A 13888-nucleotide genomic window follows, 5' to 3' on the forward strand; every position below is an offset into this window, starting at 1 on the left:
CGCCCCCAATATTATTGTCTGGATTGAAATCGGGAGAAATTCGGGAGAATGGTTGCCCCGGGAAATTTTCGGGAGGGGCACTGAAATTCGGGAGTCTCCCGGGAAAATCGGGAGGGTTGGCAAGTATGTCAATCAATCCACTCCCTCGCTCTCTCGCTCTCTCTGTCTCTGCCCCTCCCTTACGAATGCTGCTGCGTGCGCACGCCTTCACAATTTGTTTTGTTTTCAACCCCTTCTTAACCCTGGACGTACATTGAAAATACACGCAACCCTGACTAAAAATGCCGGACATTTGAGGCATTTAAGAAACCCCGCCCGGACAGCCCCGCAAAAGAGGACGTATGGTCAGTCAAATCTATAATGTAGAAAATGGGCCCCGCAGCCTTCAATTTAAATTCACGAGGCCCTCGCTGGATAAAGTTTGGACACCCCTGATTTACAAAATAGCGAGGCTCATTAAAAAGTATGAATTATAATCTCGCGCAAGCATTTTCAGTCCTGCCCGTCACCTCTCGGGGTCGCGTGTTGAATGTGACACCAGTCCCCTGACGACGGCCGCTAATTAGCGCCGCTAACGAGGCACATTGTTGCCGTGTGCTCGGCACGTCAACAGAAAAGGCGGCGGTGGGGGCGGAGTTACATAACACGCACATATTTGTCGACCGTCTACCTTCACTTCCATCGTAATCAGCCCCGCTCGGCCAATCGTCAGCCCCCTCTGTGGGCGTGTATGTGTCGGAGCGGGTTAGCGCAGTGACCTTTGCCCTCGCAGGAAGCCAGCAGCGGCGAGATCACCGTCACTGTCAGCGGCGCACGGCAACTCGCAAAGCGCCGGCGACCGGCACGAAGGTCCGCGTCGACACTTTTCCCCCCCCACCCACACGCGGCAGACGTGGTACTCACGGCTGACCTCTGTTGCCATGGTTACCACCACAGGATGCTCAACTAATTTCATCACCTGGCCGCCAGGGGGCAAATTGGAGTTTTTGTACTTTTTCTTTCCGTCTTGATTTCCTCCCGCGCTCGCCATTCTGCCCTTTTCTTTCATTCTGCCGTGTCCATCTGTTTTTCTTTTTGTCACTTCCTCTCTGCCATCTGCTCCACTCTTCTTCACCTCCACGTTGGCTTCATGTTGCCTCATTCATCTCCTCGCATCGCTTTCATTTTCACTTCTGATGCCCCTCAGCCGTCCTCCTGTCTCCTCCGATCGCGCTCTCCTCGCTCCTTCCTTTCTGCTTCACCTCACCTCAACCTACAAGCTCTTGCCCGCTCTCCTGTTGCGGGATAGCGGCGACCTGCGAGCTACGCGTTAGCGTCCCGAGATGGTTTCACACGGTGCATTCGATCCTCACAATACAGCACTACAGCTGTCCTCTTATAGGAAGTTTCACCACTTAAATGTTCAAGCAAATCCTGCATCTTCTGTGACATGACTGGAAACTGCTATTTAGCAGTAATGAAGTTGTCTGCAACTCCAACTACCATATATAGAAGGATGGAACATTCTGAATGGATGCTGGAGTTAGCAATGCTGCGTGAGCCAATCAGTGGCTACGATACTGAGCTGATGTTTTGGTCGACTGTAGTATTGATATTTGTAGTTCATTTAGCCATTTTTATGCTTTAATGCTCAATAGAGGGCAGAATTATGTTTTCTTACCGATAACACGAAGCTAAGATATGGATGTGGTGTTGAGATAAAAGTACTGCTTCTAGTATCCATATCAGGGGTCACCAACCTTTTTGAAACCAAGAGCTACTTCTTGGGTACTGATTAATGCGAAGGGCTACCAGTTTGATACACACTTAAATAAATTGCCAGAAATAGCCAATTTGCTCAATTTACCTTTAACTCTATGTTATTATTAATAATTAATGATATTTACACTTAATTTAACGGTTTAAAAGAGGAGAAAACACCAAAAAAATTACAATTAAATTTTGAAACATAGTTTATTTTCAATTTCGACTCTTTAAAATTCAAAATTCAACCGAAAAAAAGACGAGAAAATCTAGCTAATTCGAATCTTTTTATGGAACATCATTAGTCATTTTTACTGATTAAGATTAATTTTAGAATTTTGATGACATGTTTTAAATATGTTAAAATCCAATCTACACTTTGTTAGAATATATAAGAAATTGGACCAAGCTATATTTCTAACAGACAAATCATTATTTATTCTAGGTTTTCCAGAACAAAAATTTTGAAAGAAATTCAAAAGACTTTGAAATAAGATTTAAATTTGATTCTAGAGATTTTTTAGATTTGCCAGAATATTTTTTTTGAATTTTAATCATAATAAGTTTGAAGAAATATTTCACAAATATTCTTCGTCGAAAAAACAGAAGCTAAAATGAAGAATTAAATTAAAATGTATTTATTATTCTTTACAATAAAAATTTTTTTTTTACTTGAACATTGATTTAAATTGTCAGGAAAGAAGAGGAAGGAATTTAAAAGGTAAAAAGGTATATGTGTTTAAAAATCCTAAAATCCTTTTTAAGATTGTATTTTTTCTCTAAAATTGTCTTTCTGAAAGTTATAAGAAGCAAAGTAAAAAAAATAATGAATTTATTTAAACAAGTGAAGACCAAGTCTTTAAAATATTTTCTTGGATTTTCAACTTCTATTTGAGTTTTGTCTCTCTTAGAATTGAAAATGTCAGGCAAAGCGAGACCAGCTTGCTAGTAAATAAATAAAATTTAAAAAATAGAGGTAGGTCACTGGTAAGTGCTGCTATTTGAGCTATTTTTAGAACAGACCAGCGGGCTACTCATCTGGTCCTTACGGGCTACCTGGTGCCCGCGGGCACCGCGTTGGTGACCCCTGATCTATATCGTGCGCTCTGTTTTGTTTGTTTTTGTACATAAATTGTGTTTCCGGGTGCTCTTACACCCGTGAAGAGCTACTGAACATCAGATCCACCATCCCTATGGACTTGTTCTCCTTGAATTCCTTGAATCCCTTCTAAGTCTATCTGATAGCTCAGTCACAGCTCTTTTTATACCAAATATGTGTTATATGTGTTTTATGTTGCACGTTTGCACCAAGAAAAATTCCTAGTTTGTGAACCCGTTCTCAAACAATGGCAATAAAACTATTCTGATTCTGATTCTGATTCTGATTCTGATTCTAATCATACTTGCCAACCTTGAGACCTCCGAATTCGGGAGATTAGGGGGGGGGGGGGGGAGTATATTTATAGCTAGAATTAACTGAAAGTCAAGTATTTCTTATATATATATACATACACTACCGTTCAAAAGTTTGGGGTCACCCAAACAATTTTGTGGAATAGCCTTCATTTCTAAGAACGAGAAAAGACTGTCGAGTTTCAGATGAAAGTTCTCTTTTTCTGGCCATTTTGAGCGTTAAATTGACCCCACAAATGTGATGCTCCAGAAACTCAATCTGCTCAAAGGGAGGTCAGTTTTGTAGCTTCTGTAACGAGCTAAACTGTTTTCAGATGTGTGAACATGATTGCACGAGGGTTTTCTAATCATCAATTAGCCTTCTGAGCCAATGAGCAAACACATTGTACCATTAGAACACTGGAGTGATAGTTGCTGGAAATGGGCCTCTATACACCTATGTAGATATTGCACCAAAAACCAGACATTTGCAGCTAGAATAGTCATTTACCACATTAGCAATGTATAGAGTGTATTTCTTTAAAGTTAAGACTAGTTTAAAGTTATCTTCATTGAAAAGTACAGTGCTTTTCCTTCAAAAATAAGGACATTTCAATGTGACCCCAAACTTTTGAACGGTAGTGTATATATATATAAATTAAATAAATACTTGACTTTCAGTGAATTCTAGCTATATACAGTATATATACTGTATATATATATATTAGGGATGTCCGATAATGGCTTTTTGCCGATATCCGATATTGTCCAACTCTTAATTACAGATACCGATATCAACCGATACTGACATTTACAGTCGTGGAATTAACACATTATTATGCCTAATTTGGACAACAATGTTTTATAATCATGTTTAATAATCATGCTGTATGAAAATGTCATCCTAAGGAACACTAAACCAGATTTTGTTTTTAGAAAAATATATTAGTTTTAACTAAGGATGGATACCATACAGAATCACAGTACTATTAATGCCAGGATAACAAATGTTTCACTTTTCAAGAAAATTAATTTTCTCTTTTACCAATAATTGAAACACGTAAACAAAGTACCGTATTTTTCGGACTATAAGTCGCAGTTTTTTTCATAGTTTGGCCGGGGGTGCGACTTATACTCGGGAGCGACTTATGTGTGAAATTATTAACACATTACCGTAAAATATCAAATAATATTATTTAGCTCATTCACGTAAGAGACTAGACGTATAAGATTTCATGGGATTTAGCGATTAGGAGTGACAGATTGTTTGGTAAACGTATAGCATGTTCTATATGTTATAGTTATTTCAATGACTCTTACCATAATATGTTACGTTAACATACCAGGCACGTTTTCAGTTGGTTATTTATGCCTCATATAACGTACACTTATTCAGCCTGTTGTTCACTATTCTTGATTTATTTTAAATTGCCTTTCAAATGTCTATTCTTGGTGTTGGCTTTTATCAAATACATTTCCCCAAAAATGCGACATATACTCCAGTGCGACTTATATATGTTTTTTTTCCTTCTTTATTATGCATTTTCGGCCGGTGCGACTTATACTCCGGAGCGACTTATACTCTGAAAAATACGGTAACCCAAATTTCCCTGTAAACATGTTTTATGGGCCAAAGCTTAAAAATCACTTAGGCATCTCCAGAATGGATCTGACTATCATTTAAAAAGGTTTCCTAAAGGTGACTGTGTAAACAGAGCGATGTCCCCATTAAGTAAGCATTGCCACACACACACACACACACACACACACACACACACACACACACACACACACACACACACACACACACACACACACACACACACACACACACACACACACACACACACACACACACACACACACACACACACACACACATTCTTGAGACCTCTGAAAAATGCCTACCAATTTAGACCACCCTTTCTAGATATATAGAGATTTGTATTTACAACATTAATAATATATACATACTATGCAAATATAAAAAAGCTTGTTGTGAAAAATGAGTTGGAATTTCACAAGAAAAACTTTGGCAGTATTATAATAAAAGTCATCATTTTACTCAATGCAAGTAAACATTTTACAAGAAAAACTGAACATTTGTGCAATATTATGATAAAAGTTGGAATTTTACTCAATAACAGTCGCAATTTTACAAGAAAAGCTTAAAATGTTGGCAATTTTATGAAAAGAGTCATAATTTTACTCAACAAAAGTCACAATTTTATAAAAAAAACTTTAAAATGTTGGCAATATTATAACAATCGCAATTTTTACTTGGCAAAATGATGACAAAGGTCATATTTTTACTCAAAAAATGTCACTATTTTACAAGTACGACAAAAAAATTGGCAATATTGTGATAAAAGTCAGAATTTTACATGACAAATGTCACCATTTTGCATTAAAAAGTAATATTTTTTACATAAAAAAAGGAATCATTTTACGAGAAAATATTGCAATATTACAGAAACAGAAAGAATATGAGGAATGGTTCCCAATTTTTTTTGTGAGAAAAAGACTGCTTTTAGTTCATTTATTTGTTGCTGAATTTTTTTGTTTGTAATTGGTTTTTAATCTGCATTATTAACTTCAAGTTATTACAGTATGTCTATATATACCTTTTAAAAAATATATAATTTTGGCCAAAGGTGGCGCATTTCAATTTCTTACACACACTTGTTATTACATATGCTGACCAGAGGGGGAGCACTTTTAAAACTGACACACAGTCAATTTGACAAATCCCTCCTTTTTGGGACCACCCTCATTTTGATAGATTTCACCACCAGGGGTGCAAATGAGACATTCTCTATTAAATGCAATGGTTTTCCGTATTGGGACCATGATTTATGTCATCACTTGTTCACACCTCCTCATATGGAAGCTACTTTTCCTTGTTGATGATGTCTCAAGAAGGGTAGAAATACAAGAACACACACACGCATACATACACACACACATACGCATGATGTGGTGATAGCGGTGTCAGTCACAGTGTCAGCTCGCCGCTCTCGGCGTCAACAGTCAGCACGGATACTCGTCCTTCCTGACGCGTGTCACATGACCCCTGCGGCGCCACACTCATTTTGCACAAAAACTTAACATAGGAAGCCAGTGACCGGCGCTCGACGTTTGGCCCCTCCCACCACCCGAACAAGGCAAGACTCACCCTGCATCGGTGCTGTTCCCGCAGATCAAGGCGTCCTTGGCTCCTTCGACCTTGTAGAAGTTGTCTGCAACAAAACAACAAAGTGTTTGAACAAGTCGTCTCAGGGCTGACATTAGCTGCTACGCTAACCCGTCGCCAGGGCTACTTGAAACATGCAAACTGTTCGCCGGCTAACTTTTTGGAGCTAATTTGCGTGCATATGCTTCATAATCATAATCATTTTTTTACTTTTTTCTAACTGTTATAACTGGGTACTTGACACATTCTAAAATCAACTAAAAAAGTTAGCATAGTAATGTTAGCATGCTAACTGTTATAACTGGGTACTTGACACATTCTAACAGTTAGCATGCTAACATTACTATATTAACTTTTTTTTAATTTTTTTTTTTTACTTTTTTCTAACTGTTATAACTGGGTACTTGACACATTCTAAAATCAGCTAAAAAAAAGTTAGCATAGTAATGTTAGCATGCTAACTGTTATAACTTGGTACTTGACACATTCTATTAGTTAGCATGCTAACATTACTATGCTAACTTTTTTTAATAACTTTTTTCTAACTGTTATAACTGGGTACTTGACACATTCTAAAATCAGCTAAAAAAAAGTTAGCATAGTAATGTTAGCATGCTAACTGTTATAACTGGGTACTTGACAAATTCTAACAGTTAGCATGCTAACATTACTATGCTAAGTTCTTTTTTTTTTTTTAAATACTTTTTTCTAACTGTTATAACTGGGTACTTGACACATTCTAAAATCAGCTAAAAAAAGTTAGCATAGTAATGTTAGCATGCTAACTGTTATAACAGGGCACTTGACACATTCTATTAGTTAGCATGCTAACATTACTATGCTAACTTTTTTTTATAACTTTTTTATAACTGTTATAACTGGGTACTTGACACATTCTAAAATCAGCTAAAAAAAGTTAGCATGCTAACTGTTATAACAGGGTACTTGACACATTCTAACAGTTAGCATGCTAACATTACTATGCTAACTTTCTAAATTTTTACTAACTGTTATAACTGGGTACTTGACACATTCTACAAATCAACTAAAAAAAAGGTTAGCATAGTAATGTTAGCATGCTAACTGTTATAACTGGGTACTTGACACATTCTAGCAGTTAGCATGCTAACATTACTATGCTAACTTTTTTTTTTTTTTTTTTTTACTTTTTTCGAACTGTTATAACTGGGTACGTAACACATTCTAACAGTTAGCATGCTAACATTACTATGCTAAAAAATGTTTCTATATTTTTTCTAACTGTTATAACTGGGTACTTGACACATTCTACAAATCAACTAAAAAAAGGTTAGCATAGTAATGTTAGCATGCTAACTGTTATAACTGGGTACTTGACACATTCTAGCAGTTAGCATGCTAACATTACTATGCTAACTTTTTTTTTTTTTAAAAACTTTTTTCGAACTGTTATAACTGGGTACTTAACACATTCTAACAGTTAGCATGCTAACATTACTATGCTAAAAAATGTTTCTATATTTTTTCTAACTGTTATAACTGGGTACTTGACACATTCTACAAATCAACTAAAAAAAGGTTAGCATAGTAATGTTAGCATGCTAACTGTTATAACTGGGTACTTGACACATTCTAGCAGTTAGCATGCTAACATTACTATGCTAACTTTTTTTTTTTTTTTACTTTTTTCTAACTGTTATAACTGGGTACTTGACACATTCTAACGGTTAGCATGCTAACATTACTAAGCTAACTTTTTTTTTTTTAGCTGATTTTGCAGCCAAACGCCTCGGAGTCATATAACTGGTCACCTGAATTACGCTAACTGTTAGCATGCTATTACCATGCCAGCTTTTTTAGGCGATTTCGTAGCTGAACGCCACAGTGTCTTATAACTTTGTACTTGACACATGCTACATAGTCATATAACTGGCTACTTGACGCATTCTAACAGTTAGCATGCTAACATTACTATGCTAACTTAGCAGAGTCATATAACTCATATAACCCGCAGAGCCTCGTCTGCAACAAAACAACAAAGTGTTTGAACAAGCCGTCTCCGGGCTGACATTAGCTGCTATGCTACCCCGTCGCCTCCACTGATTGGCGGGCCGGGGCGTGTGAGTGGGCGGGCTCGGGGTTACAGGCCGCCAACATGAGGAAGGACGCGGAAAAAAGTGCTCCCGTGCGAGGCGGCGTTGCGTAAGACGACACGGGAGCAGACAAGCGGGGGTCGAAGACGCCTTCCACAGAAACACTGACCTTAAAAGCTAGCTTGACATTTTCATCCACTCGCCTTATGGGAACAACTTTCAGGATGCTCATCTTTTATTCAACGCACGCACGCACGCACACACACACACACACACACACACACACACACGCACACACACACACACACGCACACACACCCTTCATCAGCCGCTAAGCATCCCACACAAAAGGAATCAAAGAAGCAAAAGACGCTTCCAGCGTTCAAAGAAAGTTCAGCCTTCTCAGCACAAACATCATGCAACAGCTTTTATTGTGGCGGGACAGGTGTGGCCTTGACGCAAATATAATGCGTACAAGAGAACTTTTACTGTGGTTTTTTTTGCAGCCAAACACCTCAGAGTCATATAACTTGTTACCTGAATTATGCTAACTGTTAGCATGCTATTATCCCATCCATTTTCTACCGCTTGTCCCTTTCGGGATCGCGGGGGGTGCTAGAGCCTATCTCAGCAGCATTTTCCATGCCAGCTTTTTTTTTTTTAGCCAATTTTGCAGCTGAACGCCGTAGTGTCTTATAACTTTGTACTTGACACATGCTAACTGTTAGCATGCTAACTTTTTAGCTAATTCACATGCAAATGATTCATAGTCATATAACTGGGTACTTGACCCATTCTAACAGCATGCTAACATTGCTATACTAACTTTTTCAGCTACCGTATTTTTCGGAGTATAAGTTGCACCAGCCGAAAATGCATAATAAAGAAGGAAAAAAACATATATAAGTCGCACTTTAGTATAAATCGCATTTTTGGGGGAAATGTATTTGATAAAATCCAACACCAAGAATAGACATTTGAAAGGCAATTTAAAATAAATCAAGAATAGTGAACAACAGGCTGAATAAGTGTACGTTATATGAGGCATAAATAACCAACTGAGAACGTGCCTGGTATGTTAACGTAACATATTATGGTAAGAGTCATTCAAATAACTATAACATATAGAACATGCTATACGTTTACCAAACAATCTGTCACTCCTAATCGCTAAATCCCATGAAATCTTATACGTCTAGTCTCTTACGTGAATGAGCTAAATAATATTATTTGATATTTTACGGTAATGTGTTAATAATTTCACACATAAGTCGCTCCTGAGTATAAGTCGCACCCCCCGGCCAAACTACGAAAAAAACTGCGACTTATAGTCCGAAAAATACGGTAACTTAGCAGCCGGACACCTCAGAGTCATATAACTTTGTATTCGACACATGCTAACTGATAGCATGCTGTTGTTGTTGTTTTTTTAGCAATTTACAAGCATATGTTATTATCATATAACTGGGTATTTGGCGCATGCTAAAATTACTATGCTAACTTTGTTTTAGCTAATTTTGCCGCCCGAACACCTCAGTCTTATAACTTGGTACTTGAAAAATGCTAACAGTTAGCATGCAATTACCATACTAGCCAATTTTGCAGCTGAACGCCTCAGTGTCGTATAGGTAAGTACTTGACACATGCTAAACCCCCCCACCACCACCCACCACCCCACGCCTTCACCACCGCTAGCAGCGCTTCATAGCACCTCATGGGCCCCAACTCCCCTCCTCCCGAAAGCTACAACGTCCGCCGCCGCTCCGTAGTTAGCTTCAATTGTTAAGCTTTGCCAAGCTGGAAATTATTAACCGTGTATTTACATGTTCGTGGTTTAATAGTATTGTTGATCTTCTGTCTATCCTTCCAGTCAGGGTTTTTTTTAATTTTGTTTCTATCTGCATTTGAGACTGATGCTATCACGTTAGCTACGTAGCTAAGTTAGTTAGCTTCAATTGTTAAGCTTCGCCAAGCTGGAAATTATTAACCGTGTATTTACATGTTCGTGGTTTAATAGTATTGTTGATCTTCTGTCTATCCTTCCAGACAGGGTTTTTTAAAATTTTGTTTCTATCTGCATTTGAGACTGATGCTATCACACTAGCTACGTAGCTAAGTTAGTTAGCTTCAATTGTTAAGCTTCGCCAAGCTGGAAATTATTAACCGTGTATTTACATGTTCGTGGTTTAATAGTATTGTTGATCTTCTGTCTATCCTTCCAGTCAGGGTTTTTTAAAATTTTGTTTCTATCTGCATTTGAGACTGATGCTATCACGTTAGCTACGTAGCTAAGTTAGTTAGCTTCAATTGTTAAGCTTCGCCAAGCTGGAAATTATTAACCGTGTAGTTACATGTTCATGGGTTAATAGTATTGTTGATCTTCTGTCTATCCTTCCAGTCAGGTTTTTTTTAAAATTTTGTTTCTATCTGCATTTGAGACCGATGCTATCACGTTAGCTCCGTAGCTAAAGTGCGTCAACGATGTATTGTCATGGAGATAAAAGTCACTGTGAATGTCCATTTCGCGTTCTGGACTCTCATTTTCAAGAGGATATAGTATCCGAGGTGGTTTAAAATACAAATCCGTGATCCACAATAGAAAAAGGAGAGTGTGTGGAATCCAATGAGTACCTAAGTTACGGTCAGAGCTAAAAAAGATACACCCTGCACTGCCTCTAGTCCTTCACTGTAACGTTCCTCATCCACAAATCTTTCATCCTCGCTCAAATTAATGGGGTAATCGTCGGTTTTTCGGTCTGAATCTCTCTCGCTCCATTGTAAACAACGGGGGATTGTGAGGAATCCTAACTCTTGTGACGTCACGCTACTTCCGGTATAGGTAAGGCTTTTTTTTATCAGCGACCGAAAGTTGCGAACTTTATCGTCGTTGTTCTATACTAAATCCTTTCAGCAAAAATATGGCAATATCGCGAAATGATCAAGTATGACACATAGAATGGATCTGCTATCCCCGTTTAAATAAAAAAAATTCATTTCAGTAGGCCTTTAAATGTAACGTGTTTATGTGTGCATGGCATGGAGGTTTTTTCCCTCTCCAGACTAGGCCCCCTTAGGAGCCCAGTCTGGATTGTATTTTTTTTACTCATCTTCTTCCCCAGCGTTTTACGTTTTTCCCCACCATCAGCGTTCCTGTTCCGTAACCCTGTACACCAGGGGTCACCAACCTTTTTGAAACCAAGAGCTACATCTTGGGTACTGATTGATGCGAAGGGCTACCAGTTTGATACACACTTAAATAAATTGCCAGAAATAGCCAATTTGCTCAATTTACCTTTAACTCTATGTTATTATTAATAATTAATGATATTTACACTTAATTGAATGGTTTAAAAGAGGAGAAAAAAATGACAATTAAATTTTGAAACATAGTTTATCTTCAATTTTGACTCTTTAAAATTCAAAATTCAACCGAAAAAAAGAAGAGAAAAACTAGCTAATTAGAATCTTTTTGAAAAAATTTAAAAAAATAATTTATGGAACATCATTAGTAATTTTTCCTGATTAAGATTAATTTTACAATTTTGATGACATGTTTTAAATAGGATAAAATCCAATCTACACTTTGTTAGAATATATAACAAATTGGACCAAGCTATATTTCTAACCAAGACAAATCATTATTTCTTCTAGATTTTACAGAACAAAAATTTTAAAAGAAATTCAAAAGACTTTGAAATAAGATTTAAATTTGATTCTACAGATTTTCTAGATTTGCCAGAATATTTTTTTTGAATTTTAATCATAATAAGTTTGAAGAAATATTTCACAAATATTCTTCGTCGAAAAAATAGAAGCTAAAATGAAGAATTAAATTAAAATGTATTTATTATTCTTTACAATAAAAAAAAAAAAATTTACTCGAACATTGATTTAAATTGTCAGGAAAGAAGAGGAAGGAATTTAAAAGGTAAAAAGGTATATGTGTTTAAAAATCCTAAAATAATTTTTAAGGTTGTATTTTTTCTCTAAAATTGTCTTTCTGAAAGTTATAAGAAGCAAAGTAAATAAATTTATGAATTTATTTAAACAAGTGAAGACCAAGTCTTTAAAATATTTTCTTGGATTTTCAAATTCTATTTGAGTTTTGTCTCTCTTAGAATTAAAAATGTCGGGCAAAGCGAGACCAGCTTGCTAGTAAATAAATAAAATTTAAAAAATAGAGGCAGCTCACTGGTAAGTGCTGCTATTTGAGCTATTTTTAGAACAGGCCAGCGGGCTACTCATCTGGTCCTTACGGGCTACCTGGTGCCCGCGGGCACCGCGTTGGTGACCCCTGCTGTACACTGTTTGTTTGTCTAATCTTGAACGGGTTTGTGCTGAAAACATAGTTTCGTTGTACTTGTTGCAATGACAATAAAGACCTATCTTATCCTATCCTATCCCCTACCCTGAAAGATGCTGAACAACCCACAAAATGGCCGCCACAGACCACACGAAGCCAACGCGACATGGCGGTAGATGTTCAGCATAGGGAACATCCGCCATTGATCTGTACCGACAAACACTTTCTGGCTCTCGGGTTTCACGGCAGCTTTTAGAGGTCGATACGGAGGCCTGCGGGGGGACGTTTGTTTGTTTTGTTTGTTGACGGATGGCGACACAAATAGAAGGGGGCATTAGCATAGCGCAACAAACAAGACAGCGGCGTGATGAAAGTTGTCCTCACCCTCGTCGCTGCGGAAGTGGCGCATGGAAGTCCACGTCTTATTGTTGCAGAAGAAGGACGCGTTGGCGGGCAGGCTTTCGTTGACGCAGTGCGCCGTGCTGCGCACACACTTCTGGCGAAGGTTCCCCATGAAGAGCTGCAGGCCAATCAGGGCAAAGACGCTCAGGCAGAAGACGGTGAGGATCATCACGTCGGCCAGCTTCTTCACCGACTGGATCAGAGCACCCACGATGGTCTTGAGGCCTTCAAGATGGATGACGATGTTAGCAAGCTCTAAATATCACTATAAAAACATTCCAAGTCAAGCTCGGCGTATTAGAAAGACTGTGCAACAAAGATGCGGCTGAATGCAATAAACAAACGCAAAAAACAAGTCAAATCAAACTGAAGCACGGCAAACAGGTGAAGGACCAGCTAGCATGTGGGCCAACTCAAACTGTTGACAACTTTGAAGCGCAACAGTGTTGAGTTGTCCGCCAACGGGAAATGAAGACAAACTTGGCGACAACACGGGATGAGGAAAACATCAAGGAAGACAAGTGACGTCAGACACTCGCACATTAAACCTCACTTTTGCTACTTCTGTCCGAAAGAGAATTACTATTTCACTCTAAATCATGTGCTGTGATAAACCCTTAAGGCGGACCTGCACTTTTTTTGGGAATTTTGTCTATCATTCACAATCCTTATGTGGGACAAGAACACGTTTTTCTTTTTTATTTATGCATTCTAACTCGTAAATAAATGCTAGCAAAAGTCAGCTACAAAGGGAGTCCCTCTTTTCCGCCAATAAAGCGTTCT

The 13888-nt window shown here is 38.1% G+C and overlaps 1 protein-coding gene across 1 annotated transcript in view; it reads right to left on the reverse strand.

Moving 5' to 3' along the window:
- LOC133629790 (sodium channel protein type 4 subunit alpha-like) overlaps window positions 1–13888 on the reverse strand; it is a 170470-nt gene that overhangs the window by 109315 nt on the left and 47267 nt on the right. The window contains exons 9-10 of the mRNA XM_062020788.1: window positions 13088–13330; window positions 6311–6374 (exon numbers count right to left, since the gene is read on the reverse strand). Coding sequence (XP_061876772.1) covers window positions 6311–6374; window positions 13088–13330 — 307 coding nt within the window. The remainder of the gene's footprint in view (window positions 1–6310; window positions 6375–13087; window positions 13331–13888) is intronic.

The sequence above is a fragment of the Entelurus aequoreus genome, linkage group LG15, assembly GCF_033978785.1.
Source record: "Entelurus aequoreus isolate RoL-2023_Sb linkage group LG15, RoL_Eaeq_v1.1, whole genome shotgun sequence".
Lineage (NCBI taxonomy): Eukaryota > Metazoa > Chordata > Actinopteri > Syngnathiformes > Syngnathidae > Entelurus > Entelurus aequoreus.